This window comes from Vombatus ursinus, unplaced genomic scaffold (assembly GCF_900497805.2).
Source record: "Vombatus ursinus unplaced genomic scaffold, bare-nosed wombat genome assembly UNPS02005659.1, whole genome shotgun sequence".
Taxonomy (NCBI): Eukaryota; Metazoa; Chordata; class Mammalia; order Diprotodontia; family Vombatidae; genus Vombatus; species Vombatus ursinus.
Genome location: NW_020945437.1, coordinates 22,573,659 through 22,595,633, shown reverse-complemented (window position 1 = coordinate 22,595,633; position 21,975 = coordinate 22,573,659). Strand labels below are relative to the sequence as shown.

The following is a 21,975-nucleotide window of genomic DNA, read 5'->3' as shown; positions in this document are numbered from 1 at the left end:
TTTAAATGTGGGCATATTACCAGTAAGAAATGACCCAATTTGGGGTCTTCTCAAAGGTAACTGGAATGGTTTGCCATTTCCATCTGCAGCTCATTTTGCAAATGAAGAAACCAGAGCAATCAAGGTTAAGTGGTTTGCCCGGGATCACAGGTAGTAAAATGTCTAGGGCTGGATTTGAACTCCAGGCCTGGGATCTCTAACTACTGTGCCACCTAGCTGCCCAAGGGAACTCCCTTGTTTTCTCCATAATCCAGCAAATGTTGGTAATTTGGTCTCAGGTTGCTCTGCCTCTCTAAAAACCAGTGTTTCTGGTAATTCTAAGTTCCCATATTGCTGAAGTGTAGCTTGTAGAATCTTTTTCATTTAATAGTATTTTATTTTATTATTTTGTTTTTTTTGTTTTTTTTTTTCCTTGCCCAGGGCCACACAGCTGGTGTTATGTGTCAGAGACCATATGAGAACTCAGGTCCTCCTGACTCCAGGGCTGGTGTTTTATCCGCTGCCCCTAGTATTTTATTTTTTCTAGTTACATGTAAAGATAGTTTTCAACATTCACTTTTATAAAATTTTGACTTCCAAATTTTTTTCTCCTTCTCTAAGACAGCAAGCAATCCTGATTGCTGTTTCCACATTAGTCGTGTAAAAGAATCAGAACAAATGGGAAAAACCATGAGAAAGGAAAAAAGAAAATAGTATGCTTCAATCTGCATTCAGATTCCAGTAGTATTCCATTATGTTCATATACAACTTATTCAGCCATTCCCCAATTGATGGGCATCCCTAGTTTGCAGAATCTTAAGCATAACCTTGCTGCCATGTAAAATGAACACACTTGTTTGATAATTAACATTCTTTAGCATTTCCCTTACAGGATTCTGATGTAAATTCCACTTTTCCAATACAATGGACACTGTCAAGTTTTCCAGATTTACTGGTATATTGATACAGCACTTTTAACATCCTCATCCTTGAGGATTTTAAAAAGCTCAGTTGGAATTCTGTCACCTTTACTAGCCTTATTGTTCGCAATGTCCTGAGACCCATTTGATTTCATTCTCCAAGATGTCTGGCTCTAGATCAGTAACTACAATATTGTGATTATCAGTGATGTTAAAATCTTATGTATATTTAATCTCTTTTGCTTCTGTTAAGTCCCTGCCATTTTTATATTTTATGTCCATTTTTGCCTAAAACATTCCCTTAGTATTCCTGATTTTCTTAAGAGATCTCGTCTTTCCTGTCCTGTTTTTTTTTCTACTTTGCATTGCTCATTTAAGGAAAGCTTCTCTCCTTGCTATTGAATTCTGCATTAAGTTGGATGTCTTTCCCTTTCTCCTTTCCTTTTTCTCTCAGGTATTTGTAAAACCTCATTAGACAAGCCATTTTGCTTTCTTGCTTTTTTTCTTTGGAGTGTTTTTTGTTGCTGTCTCTTGTGTTATATTGTGAACTTCTGTCTGTAGTTCTGTTTTGAGCATTTGGTGACAGATCCTTGTGTAGTGTCATCTTGTGGGTTGTTGAAAAAGAATGTTTGCTATGACCAGTGAGTTATCTTGACAAAACTAATCTTTGCCCTACTTCATTTTGTACTCCACGGCCAAACTTGCCTGTTATTCCATTTGTCTTTTGATTTCCTATTAGCATGCATTCCATTCCCTTATGACAAATGTGACCTCTGTTGTTGGTTATTTCTAGAAGATAAAGGTCTTCATAGAACTGATCAGCTTCCGCCTCTTAAGCATCAGTGGATGGAGCATAGACATTACTGTGATGTTGAGTGGTTTGCTGTGGATTTAAACATATTCTGTTGTTTTTAACATACCAAAAGTACTACTTTTCTCACCTTTATCGACTATGAGGGCTACTCATTTCTTCTAAAGGATTCTTGCCCACAGTAGTATATGTAATGATCACTTGAATTAAATTCATCCATTCCCATCCCATCTGACACCTAAGATACTGTTGTTTAAACTGTCTATCACCTGTTGGACCACATCTAGCTTGCCTTGGTTCACAGATCATTCCTATGCAACATTGATGGGCGTTTACAGCACTGGACTTCTCTTTCGTCACCAGAAGCATCTACAGCTGCGGTTCCTTTCAACTTTGGCCCTGCTGCTGCTTCATTAGTATTGAAACTACTTGTGGTTGTCCCTCATTAGTAGAGACAGCTCTGCCTCAGGCCCACAGCTTCCATGTTGATTGAATTATCAGCCCTTTGATTGGGGATGGGAGGAGGGGGTGTGAGGGTGGGTAGAGGATCTCTAAAGTCCTTCCCATTCCTGGTATTCTGTGGTTCTGAATTTTAAGTACATTGAGGCCTAACTGAAATGTTCAAATGTTAGTACTCTCTCAGTAGGTGGAGTAGTGACTTGAAATAGGCCCCGGAAAGAGAACTGAGTGGGTTATGGTGTACTCCCGAGTTATCCACCAGGGAGCAGTAGCTTCCCAGAGTTTCCTCAAAATGAGATTGTTGGAATAAATGTCTACAGTCCCTACCGGTTCTGGTGATTTAAAATAGTAGTAATTGCCATTCATATATTGACTTGAAGTATGCAATTCATTGGAAGTAAGTGTAGATAAGACCAGTGATTTCATTGGTATAGGGAAATTCCAGGTGCAGAAACTCCTGCCAATACAGGCTGACACCTCTGCAACCATTCTTCCTTTCTCAGAAGGAATCCTCTATGAAACACGAAGTGACTTGGCTCCAGTTACCCAACTAGTTAAGTGTCAAAGGTAAGATAGGAATCTAAGTCTTTCTGATTTCAGGTCTAGTACTCCACTAAAAAAAAGGATTCTTAACCTAGGGTCTGTGGAAAAAAATGTCTAAATGTTTTGGTAATTCTATTTCAATGTAGTTGCTTTCTTTTGGGATCTTTTGTATTTCATGCATTGAAAAATATTATTTTGAGAAAGGGTCTGTAGACTTTCCTGGACTTTGAGAATCTATAGTACAAAAAAGGCTAAGAACCCTTGTACTAAAATATACTGCCAAGACCACGCCCCTCTTCTATAGATGGTGAAATTAAGTGCTGGAGAAGAAAATTGACTTATTTGGATAGTAAGTGGCAGAGCCAGGTTTTGAACCCAGGTCTTTAACTACAGATCCAGTACTTTATCCCACTGCATTATTTATTCCCTTGCCCAGTTATTCAACAAATACCTAGTGACTTCAGTTGTACATCATGGCTTCCCTTCCCAATCATTAGAGCTCCTCCACACTAAATGGTTAGGGGCAGCTAGGTGGCACAGTGGATAGAGTGGCAGGCCTGGAGTCTGGAACACTCATCTTCCTGAATTCAAATCCAGCCTTAGACATTTACTAGCTGTGTGACCCTGGGCAAGTCACTTAACCCTGTTTGCCTCAGTTTCCTCATCTATAAAAATGGGCTAGAGGAGGAAATGGCAAACCACTCCAGTATCTTTGCTAAGAAAACCCCAGATGAGGTAACAGAGTCAGACAACTAAAATGACTGAACCACAATAGAATAAATTCTTAAACTCACCATTCTGTCTGACTTTGGTGCTTGGCTAGAAATGGGACTTTATTCCCAGGGTGGCATAGGGAAGTGCTGGCCTTTTAGACAATAACCAACAGCTGTATTGGTACTTTAGGGGGTGGAGCAGAGGTCACCTTTTGTTTGGTTAAAGAGACATTTGTTTGAAAATAATTGTTGGGAGGGCTGAAACACAGTGAGATAATGAAGAATTACCTCCATAAAAATAACCAGTTTAAAAAAAAATTTGAAAGGCATACTTCAGATCATCTAGTCTAATCCATGCTTGAACAGCATTTCTTCATGCCACATTGCCAACAAGTGGTCATTCAGCTTGTGTGAACTAACAATGAAGTAGGCAGGGCCAAGAGAAAAATCTTGGAATGACTACAGTGATGTAAGAGAAGACAACATTCAGACTTTAGAACTTGGTGCAATAGTGACTCTTCATGACTTCAGAGGACTGGGGGGTCGGGAGGGGTGGGGGGGTGGAAATCATGTCTCCTGCCTCTCAAGAGATGCACCAGAGATGCCTAAAGATGCAGGCATTTTCAGACATGGTCAATATGTTAATCACTAGGTTTGACTGTGTTGCAAGGGAGGGTTTTCTTTGTGGGAATGGAGATCACTGGGAAATCATATTGATGTTAAAAAAAAAAGATCATTATTAACAATAACACTTGGTGGGGGGGGGGGGCGGTGCAGAAAGAGCAGCCTCCTTTTGAAGCCCTTCCATGGAGAGGATCTCATCTCCTTTAAAGGTAGCCTCATTCACGTTTTGGATGCTTTCTTCAATCAAGCTGAGCTCTGCCCCTTTGCCACTTCATCCCCACTACACCCAGCTTTGCCATTTACAACCAAGCACCTGGTAATCTTGAAGACAGATCTCTCCTAAGCCTAAAATCCCCCCCCCCTGTTCTGTGGCCTAGTCTCCAGGACCCAAATCACCCTGGTCATCCTTCATAGGATGCTTGACCCAGAGGTAAGCCTCATCTCTGTCCCTTAACTGTGCTTTTGGCCAATTCACTGTGCTTTCTGATTGTCCATGTTCCCACCTGTTAAAGAAGTTGAAAGGTACCCAGTTAGCCCATAATTTGGTTCATTAGAGAGAATCCTGACTCTATAGACAGAGGACCTGGGTTCAAATCCTATCTCATACAATGGAAAGAGCAATGGTTCTAGGTTTAAATTCTGCTCCTGATACTTCTTACTTGTGTAACCTTGGACAAATCACTTTGTTTCTCTGGGCCTCAGTTTTCTCATCTGAAAAATGAGAGATTTGGACCAAGCTGACCTGCGAAGTCCCTTCCAGATCCAGATCTAGGAGCCTGTATTTCTGAAGCCTCCCCTAATCTCAGCCATTCTGCAATCCAAAGTGAGAGATAGCCAGAAGCAGTTGCTTATCTCCCTTGGCGTTGGGAGTGGGGAACACATCCCTGCTTCTCAAAGAGCCAACACCTGCCATGCCCCACTCCTCCATCCTCCTGTTTCAGCAGTGGGAATGGACCTACTATCAATAAGTCTCTGTCAGACAACACTGCGTTTAGGTTGAGGATTGAAGCCAGGGAGTCACAGTGAATCAATCATTGGTGGTAGTAGTAGTAGTAGTAGACTAGTAGTAGTAGTATAGTAGCAGTGAACAATAACAACAACCACTACAACAACTGGTTTAGAGCTAGAAGGGCCATTGAGTTCAACCTCATCCTTACAGTCTAGTGTGGGGATAGATAAGGTTAATGCCTTATGTATATGATTCCTTCTAACATTCCAATTACCTCAATTGCTTATCACTGTCTGTCATCAGCTGCTGAGCCATCTGGGGAGAGATTAGCTCTTGCTAAGGTGAAGTGTGCTATTAAAGACCCTTTGGATTTTTCATCAGTGCAAATACTTCATACTGTATGATCTAAGATTATGGCAGCAGATCCTAAGTTCCAGCAGACCCCACTATGTTGAAAAGGTCTTCCCCAAAAACTGGTCTACCCCAAACTGTTCACTAGTGACTTACTAATCAGTAAATCCAAAGTCATGTTCCTGATTACCCCGCTCTGTGCAACACTGAACACTGTGCATTCCTGGCCCACTGCCTCCTAGGCAGCACCTGACCTTGGCCTTAAACAAGGAGGGGAAGGATTTCAATCGGGAGAGAATTGGTAAGGATCTTTTCCTGCCATAAGAAGTGAGGGGTTGGGAGGAAGAAGAGTGCAGAGTACAGGAAGAAACTGAGGAACAGCTGGTGGTCTGGTTTACCTGGAATCTAGAATACATGAGAAGATAAGGAACAGTAGGGTAGTAGGTCTGGAGTTTGAAAAGACCTCAGAGATGATCTAGTACAAACCCCCTAATTTTGTTATTCAGTCGTGTCTGACTCTTTGTGATCCCATTTGGGGTTTTCTTGGCAAAGATACTGGAGTGGTTTGCCGTTTCCTTCTCCAGCTCTTTTTACAGATGAGGAAACTGAGGCAAATGGGGTTAAGTGACTTGCCCAAGGTCTCCCAGCTAGTAAGTGTCTTAGAGATTTGAACTCAGGTCCTTTTGACTCCGTTCTATCCATTACACTACCTACATGCCTCCCTTTATATTCTTAAAAATTATCGAGGACCCCACTAGAGAGTTTATGTGGATGATGGCTATCAATATTTACTATGTTAGGAATGTAAATGTCTTAGTATTATTATGAAAATAGTTTTGACTTCACAGACCCCCGAAGGGGTTTTAGAGATCCCCAAAGGGTCCGTGAATTACACTTTGAGAACCAATGATGTAGAGGACAAACAAAATACAGCGGTAGTGACAGAAGAATGCCTTCTAGATGTTTTTCTCCCTTGCCTTCCCAAATGTTCCTAGTTCATTTTACCTTACTCTTTACCTGTTTCATCTCTGTCTCCTTCACTGTTTCTTTATCCTCCAAGGTTCTGTCCTTGGTGCTCTGCTTTTTTCCTCTATATTTGTCTCCACAAGGACAGGGACCACATCCCTCCTTAGTACGTTACTCTGCCCACAGTGGGTGCTTAATAAATGTTTATTAAATTGTATTAGCCCGATCTATGCCTTTCCTCCTACCTCAACTTTCACAAGTTTCTGAAACTTACTCAGAGAAGTCTTTTACCAACCTGGGGGCCATTAATTTTTTTAAAATTTAACAACTAAATTTCAACACAATTGGTTTCCTATGAAAACCAATGGATTCTATGAATCCATAGAATCTTACAGATTTTGTTATTTAATTCTGAGAAGGGGTCCATAGGTTTTACTAGATCACCAATGGGGTCTATGACAAAAAAAAAGTTCTGAAACCTTTGCCCTAATGAGCAACTTTCTGATCATAAGCCCCTCCTCTCTTAGGCAGGCTGCACCTCATACACAGCCTCTCACCGGGCTCAAGTCTTGCCTTGGAGGCACCTTTCCCTTTGCCCCAAACCCAGAAGTTAAGTTTCCTCCCCTTGATTCTAAGACCTCTCTGACATCTGTGTACTTAATCCAATTCTTCTTTTGTATAGTTTTGTCTATTCCTATTCATATCTCCTCCAACTAGACTAAATTTTGTGGGAAGAAACTACTTTTCATCTTCATATCCCATAGTAGGTGCTTAATAAATGTCTGAAATGAAAGCAGGTGGTCACAGTGTTCAGTCTTGCAAAGAGATTAGGGGAAGGGGGAGTCAGGAAAATGTCATTGGATTTACTGGTTAATATCATTAGTGACTGGTTTTTGGTAGACTTGTGAAAGAAGAGAGTGGGTCATGTAGAGTGAAAGCAAGTAGTAGAGACAACTTTTTTTTTTTCCAATTGAATCTGTGATTTCATCGGTGCCAATTGTCACCTTTTAGTTGCCTGGGGCACTTTGAGGTTATGAGGTTTGCCCAGGGTCACACAGCTGGTAAGTGGCATTTTCCAGAAATTTAGCTGTGACAAGAGAAAGCTGGGATTGTAGCTGGATGGGGTAGCAAAGTCAAGGGATGGCTTTTATTTTTTTATTTTTAAAGCACTGGGGAGGCAGAAGCATGTTTTATAGGCACATGGGAATTTGAGAGTGAAGGGGTGACAGAGAGAGAGAAGAGGAAGATGAGGAGGAGGAAGGAGGGAGAAGTGTGGGGGGAGTATTTTAAGATTTGAGAGAGGAAAATTCCTACTACTCCCCAATCCCTCTCTCCCCTAATGCCTATTACAATGCTGAGCAGATTCAATAAAGCTATTCAGCACCAGCCGCCGAGGACAGGGCTAGTAGGTGCCGGATGTGGGGGAAGAGTGTTTTCCCATCCATTATCTCAGTGTTACTTACAATAGCCCCATCCTGTAGGCAGAGCATAGTTTACCATCCCCATTTTATTGAGGAGAAAACACATGTCTTTGCCAGTCCTGGACAGTAAAACCTTTTTGCAATTTGTTAATGCCGAGGGCTGTTTCCTGGGTGATCACAGAAGGTCAATGTGCCCTACAGAAAAGGTATGTCAGTGGAGGTGGAGTGGGTTTAGGATAATTCAGAGTGAAATTGGGTCCCCTCCCTTCTCCAACTGTGCCCCTGGAAATTAACTCCTCAATTTGAAGCCAAGCTTAGCTGAAAGAGCTGTGAATCAAGCAGACGTCTTTGTCTCTGCCAGAGGAGGAGGGGGAGGTTGTAATGTATTCATCTTGTTCCTTCTCCGGCCCGCCCTCCGCCCTGCATCCAGACGAGCCCTCAGACCTCTTCGAGGTCTTTGTGTGAGGGAAAGCTTTGTTAAGTGTGGGGCTCACCTGCTGGGTAAATTGCCTATCTGGAATCACTCTCCTTTAGTTCCATATTGCTTCTGCCTGGGCGGGGCTCCCCCCTCCCAATCTGGAGTTGAGTATGGAGGTTTTTGTGCCCTTTCCTGGGCACAGGGAACGGAGGGCTGGCTGACAGGGGGAGATTATAACTGTCAAACGTACCCATCTGCATTCATAGAGCCTCGGAGGATGGCTCCCCGTGTTTTCTTGAGTCGTAGGTGAGGGAAAGAGACCTGTAATGGATGTTAAAAGACTTGGGGCCTTGACCCAACTCTGCCACTGATTTACTGTGTGGTCTAGGAAGGAGAACCATAGAGATGATCTAGTTCAGGGATTAACATAAACTTATTTTAAAAATATTTTGATAATTGTATTTGAGTATAATTGGTTTCTTATTTATACATATAAAAACATGATTCTGAGGACAGCACAGGTTTCTCCAGACTGCCTAAAGGCACAGAAAAGTTTAAGGGCCCCTGTTCTAGTCCAAGACTCTCATTTTGCAGGTGAGGAAACTGAGGCTAGAGATATTCAATGACTTATCTAAGGTCATACTGATAGAAATTAATGGAGACAGAGCTTGAACTCAGTTCCTCTGACTTTCCCCATGTATAGTACTCTTTTCAGCACTCTTTCCCCATGTATAGTAGTGCCTCTCTCAGCTTCAAATTCCTATTATGTAAGTTGAGAAATTTGGATTTAGAGAGTCAGGGTGTTGTAGTGGATAGAGCACAGGGCTTGGAGTCAGGAAGACCTGGGCACCCACAACCTGTGTGACTCTGGAAAAGTCACTTACTCTCTGTGCCTTAATTTTCTCATCTGAAAATGAGGGGGTTTGATTCAGTGGTCTATGATCCTATGACTTAGGGGATCTTTGGGCTTCTCTAGTTCTAATGTCCTAATTCCTTGGACACTGATTTGGCTTCTCGGTTGTAACCCCAACACTTGGATGGCACTTTCCCCTCCATTATTTCCTAGGCTCCTTTTCTGAAAAGTGTCCCCAGAGCCTGGCTCGAGCCCTCTTGACAGGGAATCAGATAGAATGGCACGTGCTCATTAGGGTCCCCACAGCAAATGGCCGCAGCTGGTACCCTCTGCTCTGGCCACAAATACCTACTCTGAATCATAGGTACTGAGAACTAAAAGGAACATTAAGGGTCATTTAGTCCAGAGGCTTTTTGATTTTTTTTTGTGTCCTGGATCACGTTGGCAGTAGTCTGGTAAAGCGCAGAGACCCCTCCTCAGAACATGTTTTTAAATGCAAAATAAAATAAAATCCATTGTAGGACAAAAGAAACCCATTATCATGAGGTCCAGTGAGCCCTAGTTCATATATCCCTGGTTTAGAATCTCTGATCTAATCCAATGTCTTCATAGGACAGAGGAGGAAAATGAGGCTCACAGAAATGAAGCCTCTCTTCCTCCACTTTCTCAAAGTCCTACAGCAGCAGAGTTAGATTGACTGTCCAGGTCTCATCTACTGGATCTGAGTTTAGGGCTTATGCTGCTTCTCTCCTCTTACTCATTTCCCTCCAAGCTATTCTATTCACGTTTCTCACTCACTTGTCAGAATGATATTTTGATCAGGGAGAAAAGGTGCTTGTTCACGATGGATCAGTCTGGGCATTTAACACCGGCAGAAGATGTGCTTACCTGTCTTCTTTCTCCCCTCACTTCCAAATCAGGGGCTTCCCTAAGGCCAGTGGCTATCCCCTTTCTATCAATCACCCCTCCACAGTACACAGCTCCCTACGCAGAGAACACTGCCAACTAAACATTAAGATGCTCATTGTTTTTAGGGAAGAATTCATCTTGATTTGCCTGGGCTTTTGCAGTCAGGTTGAAGGGATGGATTGGGGGGGGTGGGGAATGTTCATGTTGGCGTGTCTCATTCCTGATCCCCTGTATCCCTGATGCTTCCTGGCTGACTCTCCTTTACCAGCGTGATCCTAGGGATTGCTGTGATGGGATGGGGGGAACGGGGGGACAGGGCAGCCTCCTCTGTCATTATCAGCGGCTTCCAGATGGTCCCAGTGCCTATAATCCTGGTTAATCAGTTTGGACCCCAGGCTCAGCTGGAAAACAATGTTTTTGATGAGCCTGGCCCCAGCTGGGGAAGCCTCAGCACTAGTGCTTCCAGGGGGGCTGAGGGCAAAGGAAGGTGCAGGAGAACCCTAATGGGGCTACCATGCTTCTCATCAGAGCTCAATGAAAAACATTTTGCCTTTAAAAAGTAATCTATGTGCAAATGAGGAGTGGGGGTAGAATGTTAGAGAAAAGATCACCAAGACCAGCCTCGCTCTGTCAGCTCCTGGGATGCAAATGACTAGGGGATTATAAAATCCATTTGGCTCCTCCCACATCATAGAACACCGAGAGTTAGAACTGCTCTTAGTATGTAGACTGTTAGAGCTGCAAGGGACCTTAGAACATGGAATGTTAGAGCTGGAAACGGCCTTAGAACAGGGAATGTCAGAACTGGGAGGGAGCTTAGAACATAGAATGTCAAAGCTGGGAGGGACCTTAGAACATGGAATTTCAGGGCTAGGAGGGGCCTTAGAACAGGGAATGTCAGAGCTGGCAGGGGCCTTAGAACAGGGAATGTCAGAGCTGGGAGGGACCTTAGAACATGGAATGTCAGGGCTGGGAGGGGCCTTAGAACATGGAATGTCAGGGCTGGGAGGGGCCTTAGAACACGGAATGTCAGAGCTGGCAGGGGCCTTAGAACAGGGAATGTCAGAGCTGGGAGGGACCTTAGAACATGGAATGTCAGGGCTGGGAAGGTCCTTAGAACAGGGAATGTCAGAGCTGGCAGGGGCCTTAGAACATGGAAGGTCAGAGCTGGGAGGGGCCTTAGAAATCATTTAGTCCCACCCATTCATTTTAAAGAGGAGGAAACCCAGGTCCAGGGCATATAGGTCATGCAGTAATTCCAAGGAACGTCTTGAGGTTCCCAGCCCAGGGCTCTTTGCATATAGCATCACATTTAGAGACCACATTCAAACTACCACCTTTATTTTAAAAAAAAAAAATCTAATTCTGCCCTACAGGAAAATAGAAGGGGAAGGGGATAAGAGAAGGAGGGGGGCAGATCAGGGGAAAGGATATGCAGAATGCACACCATCTTGGGGTGGGGGGAGGGACAAAATGGGGAGAAGATTTGGAACTCAAAATCTTGTGGAAGTGAATGTTGAAAACTAAAATAATTTAAAAAATCTACTTGTTTGTCTTTTTTTTTTAATCTTCCTTAGTTTCTTGAACATAAAAGATTCATGGATGTTTCCTGAATTATGGTCTAGCTCTGAGATTGGTGACTGAGAAAACCTGGCTTTTAGTTCTACCATTTTGCTCTGGCAATTGACTTATTTTTTCTGGGCTTCAGTTTCCTCATTTATAAAATGAAAAAAGGGCCAAGATGATCTCTACAGTCCCTTCCAGCTCTGAACCCTGACAATCAAAATATACTGGGGAGTGAGATCAGAGAAAAGAAGTTCAGAAAAGATGCTCTAAGAAACAGATGGGAGAGCCTTTACAAAACTGTAAAACATTTTGTAATAATAACAGCTCAAACATTTATAGTGCTTTAGAATAAACCTTAAAGCACCATGTAAAAGTAAGGAATTAAGGCTCTTTTTTTGGAGGTAAGGAGTGAAATACTACAGGGTCTGTTTGCAGTCAGGAATAATACACTTGCCAGCGTAAATGAGTGGAACTAAAATCAGGTCTTATTTCTGTAAGAAAAGGGAAAAATAAGTTATTTGGATTTTTGTACACAGAGACCTCACAGGAGTAGAGGCAGGAAGCCTGGGTGGCCTTAGTCTTGGTTGCTTTGCAGCCAGGCGTCTATCCCGAAGCTCTGGGCTCAGCTGGGCCTACCCTGCCCATTGGGGTAGGTCTGTCCCTGGCCCAGGTGCTGAAGGATGGTGACACAGCCATGGGCACTGGTGCATCGCTGCAGGGGCTGTTGGTTTTCCAAATGCCCACTCAGTGGGTCAAAGGTGAAGGTCTTATCTGTGCCTTCTCCTCTTGAGTCTCGACCACCGAGGACATAAATTCTCCTGCCACAAACGGTCACTCCACAGCTCTCCTGGAAAGCCAAGAGACAGACGTGTTCAGACTTAGCACTTCCCTTACCCCCACCTAGCCAGGCCAGCTGCAGAAGGGTAGAATTTTGAAATGAGAGAGTCGGAGTTATCATTGTAGAACATCAGCATCATATCACCATCACAGAATCATAAAATCTCAGAATTCCATGAACATTCATGCACGGACAGTCCCAGCCCTCCCACTTATCAGCTGTGTTACTCAGCAAATCACTCCCCCTCTCTGGGCCTCAGTTTCTTCTGTAAAATGATGGATTTGCTGGATTTGTTGCTCTATAAGGTCCCCTCCCCACCTCCCAGCTTTAAAATTTTCTATAATTCTATATATATTTAACATAACATTGCAAAAGCGGAGAAAATCCTCCTAGAAGCTCCAAACCCTTCATCCTGCCCCTTGTCAAACTATTGATGCCATCTGTCCTCTGCTTTGACCTTTGGAGGAACCAGGCAGCCAACTCAGAATCAAAGTCAGGCAAAGTCAAGAGTTCTCCAATGTACTCTTGTCGTTGAGTTATGTCTGACTCACGAGTCCACAGACTCATACCATCCATTGGGTTTTCTTGGCTAAGACACTGGAGTGGTTTGCCATTTCCTTCTCCAGTGAATTAAGGCAAACAGGGTTACACAGCTAGTAAGTGTCTGAGGTCACATTTGAACTCAGGTCTTCCTGACTCCAGACCCAGTGCTCTATCCACTGAGCCACCTAGCTGCCTCACACTGTATGACTGGGAAAGTCAGCTACCCTCTTTGACTTTGAAAACTGGCCATCAGTTTTCTCCCTCTGTTAAATGGGGATTGTGACCACTGAGTGGACTCCCTCACAAGATTTTAGGGAAAGTCAAATGAGACTGTAGATGAGAAAATGCTTTGAAAAGTATAAACTCTAAAAAGGAAAGAGGTTTAGAATTCTGTAGAATGTCAGTCCTAGAAGACACATTAAGACATGGAAGGTCAGAGTTGGGAAGGACCTTTGAATGTTGAATATCAGAGCTGGGAGGGACATAAGAACAGAGTTTGTTAATGTTTGTTTGTCATGGACCCTTTTGGCAGTTTAGTGAAACCTATAGACCCCTTTTAAGAATAATGTTTTGGGGGGCAACTAGGTGGCACAGTGGATAGAGCACCGGCCCTAAAGTCAGAAGGACCTTAGTTCAAATCTGGACTCAGACCAAACACTTGACACTTACTAACTGTGTGACCCTGGGCAAGTCACTTAACCCCAATTGCCATAAAAAAAAAAAGAATAATGTTTGTAAATGCATAAAGGAAAATTCATAGCATTACAAAGAAAACAAATTTCACTGAAATAAAGATGTAACATTTTTCCCTATCCAAAGTTATGGACTCCCTGACATCTATCTATCTATCCATGGTCTGTGAATTCCATTTTAAGAGCCCTGCCTTAGAACACAGAATGTCTGAATTGGGAGGGATCTTAGGCCCTTACAATATCAGGAATTACCTAGTCCCTTTGGGGCTTCTATTTCTCTCCCATCATCCTCAAAAGGAGCCCAGAAGGAACACTGGCCCCCTCCTTACCAGGGGCCCAGGGAGTGAAGCTGCTTCTGCCCAGAGATCTCTGCGTGGATCATAACTGAAGATCTTGCTCAGGAGACCCCCCACTACGTAGATGATGTCATCCAAGGCCACAGCTTCTATGCATCTCTGGGTGAAGGGGGCTGGAGAAAGGAGGCTCCATTTGTCTTCTCCGGGATCAAAGCACTGCACCTGGGGGAGGAGGCCAGCAGGGTCAGGGAGGAGATGGATTCTCCTGATGCTGGAAGCTCCAGAAAGACGGATGGAGATGAGAGGCCAGGGCTTTTGCCCTCCCAGTCACACACCACCTTTGTCTACATACAAATGAAAAATGCTTTGCATACCTTAAAGCCCTATATAAATTTGAGCTATTATTTGTTATCCCTATTATTATTATTATTCATAGTAATAATAAATGTAAGCTACAGTGTAATACTACAACCTTGCATAGAAAGCTGGGGAGTTTATTTATACACACATGAGTTCTTACACACATCATACATGGGGTCCAGTGAACTCGTTTTTAAAATATGTTGATAAGTCTATTTTAGGGAAGCTAGGTGGTGCAGTGGATAGAGCGCCCAGCCTGGAATCAGGAAATTTCATCTTCCTGAGTTCAAATCTGGCCTCAGACACTTATTAGCTGTGTGACTCTGGGCAAGTCACTTAACCCATTCGCCTCAGTTCCTCATCTATAAAATGAGCTGGAGAAGGAAATGGCAAACCATACCAGTATCTCTGCCAAGGAAAGCCCAAATGGAGTCACAAAGAGTCAGATATGACTGAACAAAAAAAAAAAACTATTTTAATGGAATGATTTCCTTTGTAATTCTACATACTTCATTTATGCATTTAAAAACAAAATTCTGAAAAGGGCCCCATAGGTTTTGCTAGATTACCAAAGGGTCAATGATACAAAAAAAGTTAAGAACCCCTGGATAGAGTTGGAGATTTTTCGAGCTAGAAGGAGCCCTAGAATAGATTATCAGAGCTGGAATTGAGCTCTACCGAAGACTTATGGATCCATCACCACCTTTCTCAAATGCATCCCCCCTTCTCCATTCCTACACTGATCGTCCTCCTTCTGAACTTCATCTCTTCTCAGACTATTGCAATAGCCTCCTAATTAGTGTTCCTGCCTCCAGTCTCTTTCCACTTCACCCCATCCCTCCTGTAGCCACCAGAGGCATCTTCCTGATCCTGACGTCTGACAATGTCCTTCTGTTTGCTCAGAAGACTTCAGTGGGTTCTCACTGCCTGCAGGACTAAGTCCAAACTCCTTGGGCTGGCATTCAAAGTCATCTTCATCCTAGTCTCAACTTCCCTTTTAAGCCTCTGCTTTCTTCCTGTATTCTGTGCTCCACTCAAATGAAAGCCAAATTAAGGGCAGCGACATAGTAAGTGTCCAAGGCCAGATTTGAATTTAGGTCCTCCGGACTCCAAGGCTGGTTGCTCTATCCACTGCACCACCTAGCTGTCCCCCTCCCTTATGTTTTTATCACATTCTATTTTTGAATTATAACTCTGGGTAATGTGTACATAACCTTCCTACTAGATGTGGAGCTTCCTGATGGCAAGAAATGAGTCTTATCCAAGTCTGTCTCTCAGCAGATGAAGCATATGGTAAATACTTCAAAAATGTTAGCTTTGGATCTGTTTAGTGGAATTGAACCAAGAGTTGTCGGACTAGACTCAGCACAAGGACCTTGTATTGGTCAGGAGGGAAGAGGATACCTACCTGGAACCGGGAATCTCAGAATCGCCCTCCAATAGATAGCGGTGACTCCGCCGCCTGGGCAAAAGAGGCTCCAAAGGAAAGTTGTCCTCCCCCCTCATTCCCTCTACCTCCCGCCTTCCCCACGCCCACTCCTTTCCTTGGCTTACCTGGTCTGTGTTGGCGCTGTCGTCCACAGCACCTCCAATCACATAGAGCTTCTTGCGGCAGGCCACCACAGCTGCCGAGCTCACAGCCTCCAGGAGCGGGGCCACGGGGGCCCAGGTGTTGGAGAAGGGGTCATAGCACTCCACGCTCCCCAGGCGGCGGACACCATCAAAGCCTCCCACGGCATAAAGCTGGGAGACAGAGGGGTACCAGAGGACCAAGTGGTCATTGTTGATGTCTTGCCCACATGGTACGTCCAAACTCCTGAGCTCTGATTTGTGGCTTTCCAACTTACCTGGTCTCAACCTACCTCTGCAGCCTGATCTCTCAACACTTCCCTGCTCTATGAAGCCTCTGCTCTGGCCCCCTAATCGTTTCCTGGGTCTCTTCCACGTCTCCCCTTCTTCTTTCCCTTCCCTTCTCTTCCATGCCCTTCTCCTCCTCTACCCACTTAATGTTATCCTCCCTTTAAGGTCCAGGTCAAATCCCACAGCCTTTAGGAAGTCCTTCCTCACCACTCCAGACAACAATCAGAAATCTCTAATGTTCCCAGGACATAGATCTTTATGAGATCAGTGAGGCTTAATGGAAGGAATGCTGGACTTCAAGTCCAAAGACCTGGGTTCAAATTCCTCACTTGGCAGTATTGTGACTTTGGACAAGTCTCTTCCCTTCTTGGGGACTCAGTTTCCTCCTCTGTAAAATAAAGAGGAAGTTAAAGTCTCTTGTGTTTCCTAAAGATCTGTGAGTCTGCAGTGTACTTTCAGAATGGTAACGTTCTATCTCTAGAGTAATGGGAACCCTGTTTGTGTTTCTTTTTCTTTCCCTTGTGGGTTTCTTTTGGGGGGGAGGTGAGGGAGTAGGGGAGGCAAATAGGTAAGGATTAGGTAGAAATGGGAGCAGGATGCCACAGCATCCAGAGGATTCCTAATGGGATTTAAAAAAAAAAAGTAACAGGGAACTATAGCCTGAACCAATGAGTTTGATCTAGCACCAATTATAAATAGGCATGGGGCTGTTTAGGTCTAAAGTCTAGAGTTGTAACTAGAAATTTTTGTCCTGGGTGTAAGCAGCATATAACATGATCCTAATTCAGTTGTTTTGGGGTATTTTTTGGGGGGGGAGCCATGGAGACCCTGGGACACTGAGAGGCTGTTACTGAAGAAAATGCCAAAGGGCAGGTGAGGAGGGGGCTTATCTGGGGGGGGGGGAAGCAGAAAGAGGCTGCTGGGGAATTCCCTGGGTAGTTTCCTAATTTAACTACTTATCGCTAACTATGTGCTCAGCTCAGAGGTCTCTAACTGCCCAAGGTGTATCAACTCCCTGGTACAAAGTGCCAAACACCCTACCCTGGTTATGTTTCTATTGAATTTCACATGGATCCAGAAAGGAGGGAGATGCAGGCCTGGGAATTGTTAACTCCAGAGAATATCTTGGGAAGTTTTCATCCATTTAGTGTAGAACTGAGTAGATTCTGGCCCTATACCTCAAATGACCTCACAATTTACAAATCTTCATATTACCTTTCCTTTATAAATCAGCCTTAGAAATGAACCATCTCCACTGCGTGGAGATGGGGGGCAGAAGGGGGAGCAGGAACAGATGGCAGGCTAGGGCATACAGCTTTGGAGGCAGCAACCAAAAGGGGAGGATAATTAGAGATAAGGTATAATGCAGGCATCAAGCAGGTTCAGGGACCTGGAATAGGAGCTTGGGAATCAGGAAAGGTTTTGAAAGCAGTGAAGAGTAAAAAGATTCTCTCCACAAATTCTAAAGATCTGGGGCCTTCCCATCCAAGGTTAGCTTGTGTCTGCTTCGCATGTGTTTTATATGTGCTTATATATGCACATGTTCTCTCCCCTGATTAAATTATACATCCTTGGGGGCACAGACGGTGACTCTTTTGGATTGAGAGCATGAGAGCATTTCTTGGGTTTATTAATAAGGGGAGAGATAACAGTAATAATAGCTAGCTCTGGCCAGGCCAGTCTTTTCCTTGGATCTCTAGCTAGCATTAACATAGCATTGTAAGGTCAGCAAAGCGCTTTACAAATATTATCTCATACGATCCTCACAAGTACCCTGGGAAGTAAGGGCTAGTCTATTCCCATTTTACCACCAGGGTGGTTTCCAGTGGGCCTTGGGAGGGAAGAGCAGGGAATAAGTATTTATGAAGTGCTTACTATTTGCCAGGCACTGTGCTAGGTGCTTTTACAAATATTATCTCATTCTCCCAGTCAGCCCACTCCTCTGGCCTTAGTGTTGTTGTCCCTGCCATGTTGTGACCAGCCTCATACACCCCCTAGATCTGTGGGGCTCTTTGGACTTGGAGCCTTCTGGATGAGTCCAGCCTTGGGATGTAACTTTCTAAGGGGCAGCTCCGGGAACCTCAGAGACCCAAGAGGGTTGGCGACCCAGATGGCGGGGCCCACCTACCCGCCCTTGCAGGACAGTCATCTTGTGCCTCCACCTGCCCTCGTTCAGGGAGGCTGCCCTGACCCAAGTCTGCAGCTGGGATAGGAACATCCAGAGGTCCCGGCTGTGGATGTGGCCACCTGAGGAGAGTGAACCATAGAATGTCGGAGACAGAAAAGACCTTAGAATATGGAACAGAGAATGTCTGACCTGGAAGGGATCTTAGAACAGAAAACATAATGTTGGTGATAGACGAGATCTCAGAAAAGAGAATGTCAGAGCTCGGGTGGACCTCCGATCTTGGAGTGGTGGAGCAGGAAGTGGTGAGATGAGATCATCTCGTTCAACCTCACCCCCTGGTGAGATGGGTTGATTCAGGGCCAGGGAACAGAAGGGACTTGCTCAAGGTCTCACAGTCCATATAGATCATGCCAGTAAGTGGCATAATTCCCCTCTTGGATTAGCCACTGCTTTCCTATATAAGACAAATCTCATCCCTTCTCTGGACCTCAGTCTCCTTATCTGTAAATTGGGGGATTGGCCTACATTATCTCCAGGCTTATTTTTAGCTCTAAATGGTACATTCTGGATGGGGAGGTGGGGGCTAGCAGTGGAGCAGGAGGAGAGGATGAAACTGAACCCAGTTATTTTAGGCTCTCTCATTGGTGGAAAGGAGACACTTGCTTGAAGGCTGGAAGAAGCCTCTGTCCCTAGGCTCTCAGCCAATCCAAGCAGGGTTGGGACGGGTCCTGGGCTGGCACCTGCCCTCACCTGAGAGGTAGACATCGTTCTTCATGGTGCACATGGCAAACTCAGATTTGGTGCAGCCAGGTACACTAGGCAGCGTCTTCCACTGGTGGCTCCAGGGATGATAGGCACCGGCGAAGGGGAGTGTCAGGAGCCCTGTCCTGTCGCAGCCACCAACCACCACAATCACTTCGGCCACGTCCATAAACCTAGTACCAGGAGGGGGGGGGGGGGGGAGGGAGGGAGCCAGCTGCTCAGGAAGGGACCAGGAATGCCACTGATCTTTCAGGCTGCCGACCCCCTTTCTCTCCACCATTAATCTCGCCCCTTGGCAACTGACTTGCATGCATCCCAGTGATCCCTCAAGAGTACTGATAACTTCCCTCCCAGGAAAGATCACTAATCTCATTTACCCACCTGGGGATTGTCCCCTCAGGCCACTAATCCAAGTCCCACTGATTTTTTAGGCTATCGCTGAATATTAATTCCATTGACCTTTATCTGGATGGCCTCTTCAGTTTAATGATGACCAACCTATCTGATCCCTAAGCCACTGATCCCATCCCACTGACCACTGGTCCCACTGACCATTCAGATACTAGCCATTGAACACTCTGATTTCTCAAGGAGTGATCTTTCAGATCACTGACCATTAATCATGCTGAGCTCCAAAATTTTATAAAAAATTAATATTAAAAATTGTCTTTACATGTGATTGGAAATAAAATACTGTTTTAAAAAATCATGCTGAGCTCCACTCTATAGCCCCTCTCCATCCTGGCTTTCCCCCTCCCTCATCTCCACGGACCCCTAACCACTAATTCTGATGATCTTTCCTTGAGTCTACCAAATATTGGTCCATTTGATTCCACGGGTCTATCAACCACCCTCCTAATTTTTACTGGTTCTCAGTTTCACTGATTGATACATCTGTTGATTTTACTCAATCCCAGGGTTCCCCAGGGCAGGAGCCATGTGTCCCCCAGATACCCTAGCACTGCCCTTTGGTTCTGGGGGGACTGAAGGACCCCCCTACCTCCTGGGGGTTGCCCTCCATGAGCTGCCCTCCCTCCCGAGGATGAAGCATTGGCGGGCCTCCAGCAGAAGTGGGTGGCACTCACGGCTGGCCTGAATCATCTCATCAGTCTCTACCTTCTCCAGGAAGTAGGCTGGGGCCAGTAGGGGAAGCCGGACCCGCTCTAAGAGATATGGTAGCTGTCCGCATCTGGCAGGAGGATCATGGCGCACCCAGCGCATGGCAGCCTCAAACACAGTCTCCTCTCTAGCAACCGCAAGGCTCTCATCAGCCAGCAGCTCAGCCACCTGGGCCAGCTCCAGCTCCAGGAACTCAGGCTGGAAAGAGACTTCTGGAAATGCCTGGCATAGCACCCGGCGGCTCCCCTCTGCCAGGGAGGGCAGAGAGAAGGTCTGAGCCAGCCTGAGAAAAGCCAGGCAATTCTCTGGTCCAAGCCGGCCCTCCAGGAAGTTGGCACAGGCCTCCCGAAGTGGAATCACCCCCAGCAGGTCAGACAGGGCCAGCAGAGCAGCTGCTTCCTCCTCCAGCAGGCTCACGCCAGCCCCGTAGAGGTGGTCCAGGAACAGGCCCAGGAATCCCGGGGAGGCTTGAGGTAGGGGAATCACGTCCTCCTGGGGCCCACCACCAGCAAATAGGGCCCGGAAGTAGGTGCTACCAGCTGACAAGGCCGCCCGGTGACAAGGAAAGTCAGAGTCGCCAGCCCTCAAGACCACGTTCATGAGGGTGTCTCGGAGCTGGGACACATTGAATGTTTGCAGGATGCGGTCGGAGCTAACACAGGGCACAGCCCGGGGTGGATGGTCTGAGCAAGGTTCTGTTTTCTTATTGGTAGGGTTCTCAGGCATCCTGTTTTCTTAAAAATAAACAAGTGAAAAATTACTTTTCTCCTCAATATTTCAAAGGCTTGAAGGAGGGACGGCAAAGGAGATGAAGTGGGTTGTGACCCCCTCTTTCAGGGTCCAGCTCAAGGCCCTGTGCCTTGACTATGCGAGTATTCGCTTACAAAAAGTGATCACACACTTCCATTCAACCCAAGCCAACAAACATTAATTTAATGTCTATTCTGTGCCTGGCAAGGTTCTAGATGATGGGGAACCAAGCAAAGATGCCCATTCTGTCCCCTGCTCTCCACTGACGTAGCTTTTACCCTCATTGCCTCTTTGCCTCTCACTTGGATTATTGTAGTAGCCTTGTAATCAGCTTCTCAGCTTCTACCTCTCCCCTTTCCAAATCTATCCTCCACAGAGCTGCCAAATTCATACTCTGAAAACACGGATCTGATCACAGCACTGCCCTACTCAAAAATCTTCCCTCCCTAGAATAAAATACAAAATCCTCAGCTTGGCATTGGAGGGCCCTCCACAACCCGGCTCCCACCTCCCTCCCCAGTCTTATTCCATATTCCACATTCCATATTCTTCCCCTTCATGCCTTCTCGGAAAATGGGGCTTATTAGCCCATGCTCTGCATATCCATCTCCCACCTTTAGCCCTTTCATAGGCTGCTGCCATGTTTGGAATGCACACCTTCCCTCTCCCCTCCACTGAAAAGATTTTTATCTTCTCTCAAAACATAACCCAGAAGTCTCTCTCTATATGAGGCCAGCATTTAGAATAGCGCCTGGCACATAGTAGACATTTAAAAAATGTTTATTGACTGACAGTTATTAGTGTCATCTCTGGTCTAAATATTCTCAGTTCCTTCAAACTTCTCCTCCTATGGCATAGTTTCTAGTCCTCTCACATTCCTAGGTACCCTCCTTTGTTCATAGAGGGTTTGACCCTTTCTTGATCTTGCATGGGGCAGCTAGGTGTCTTAGTGGATAGAATTCTGGGCCTGGAGTCAGGAAGACTCATCTTCCTGAGTTCAAATCCAGCCTCAGACACTTACTAGCTGTAAGACCCTGGACAAGTTATTTAACCCTGTTTGCCTCAGTTTCCTTATCTGTAAAGTGAGCTGGAGAAGGAAATGGCAAACCATTTCAGTATCTTTGCCAAGAAAACTCCAAATGGGG

General features: G+C 45.1%; 1 protein-coding gene across 1 annotated transcript; it reads right to left on the bottom strand.

The window, feature by feature from the left end:
- Window positions 1-12,067: 12,067 nt before the first annotated feature.
- On the bottom strand, window positions 12,068-20,806 carry KLHL35 (kelch like family member 35). The gene is made up of 6 exons (XM_027848046.1): window positions 19,962-20,806; window positions 18,950-19,134; window positions 18,200-18,318; window positions 15,766-15,954; window positions 13,885-14,073; window positions 12,068-12,329 (listed from the first exon to the last, which is right to left on the bottom strand). Exons 1-6 carry the CDS (start codon window positions 20,804-20,806, stop codon window positions 12,105-12,107), a joined length of 1,752 nt encoding a protein of 583 aa, XP_027703847.1. The 3' UTR covers window positions 12,068-12,104.
- Window positions 20,807-21,975: the final 1,169 nt, after the last annotated feature.

What these genes read in the sequence shown, in the direction of transcription:
- KLHL35 (XM_027848046.1), bottom strand. Translation starts at nt 20,806, where the DNA reads ATGCCTGAGAACCCTACCAATAAGAAAACAGAACCTTGCTCAGACCAT. An exon ending in GAACGATGTCTACCTCTCAG is followed by an intron (nt 18,319 to 18,949) that starts GTGAGGGCAGGT and finishes CACTCTCCTCAG; the next exon opens with GTGGCCACATCCACAGCCGG. An exon ending in CTTCACTCCCTGGGCCCCTG is followed by an intron (nt 12,330 to 13,884) that starts GTAAGGAGGGGG and finishes TTGGCTTTCCAG; the next exon opens with GAGAGCTGTGGAGTGACCGT.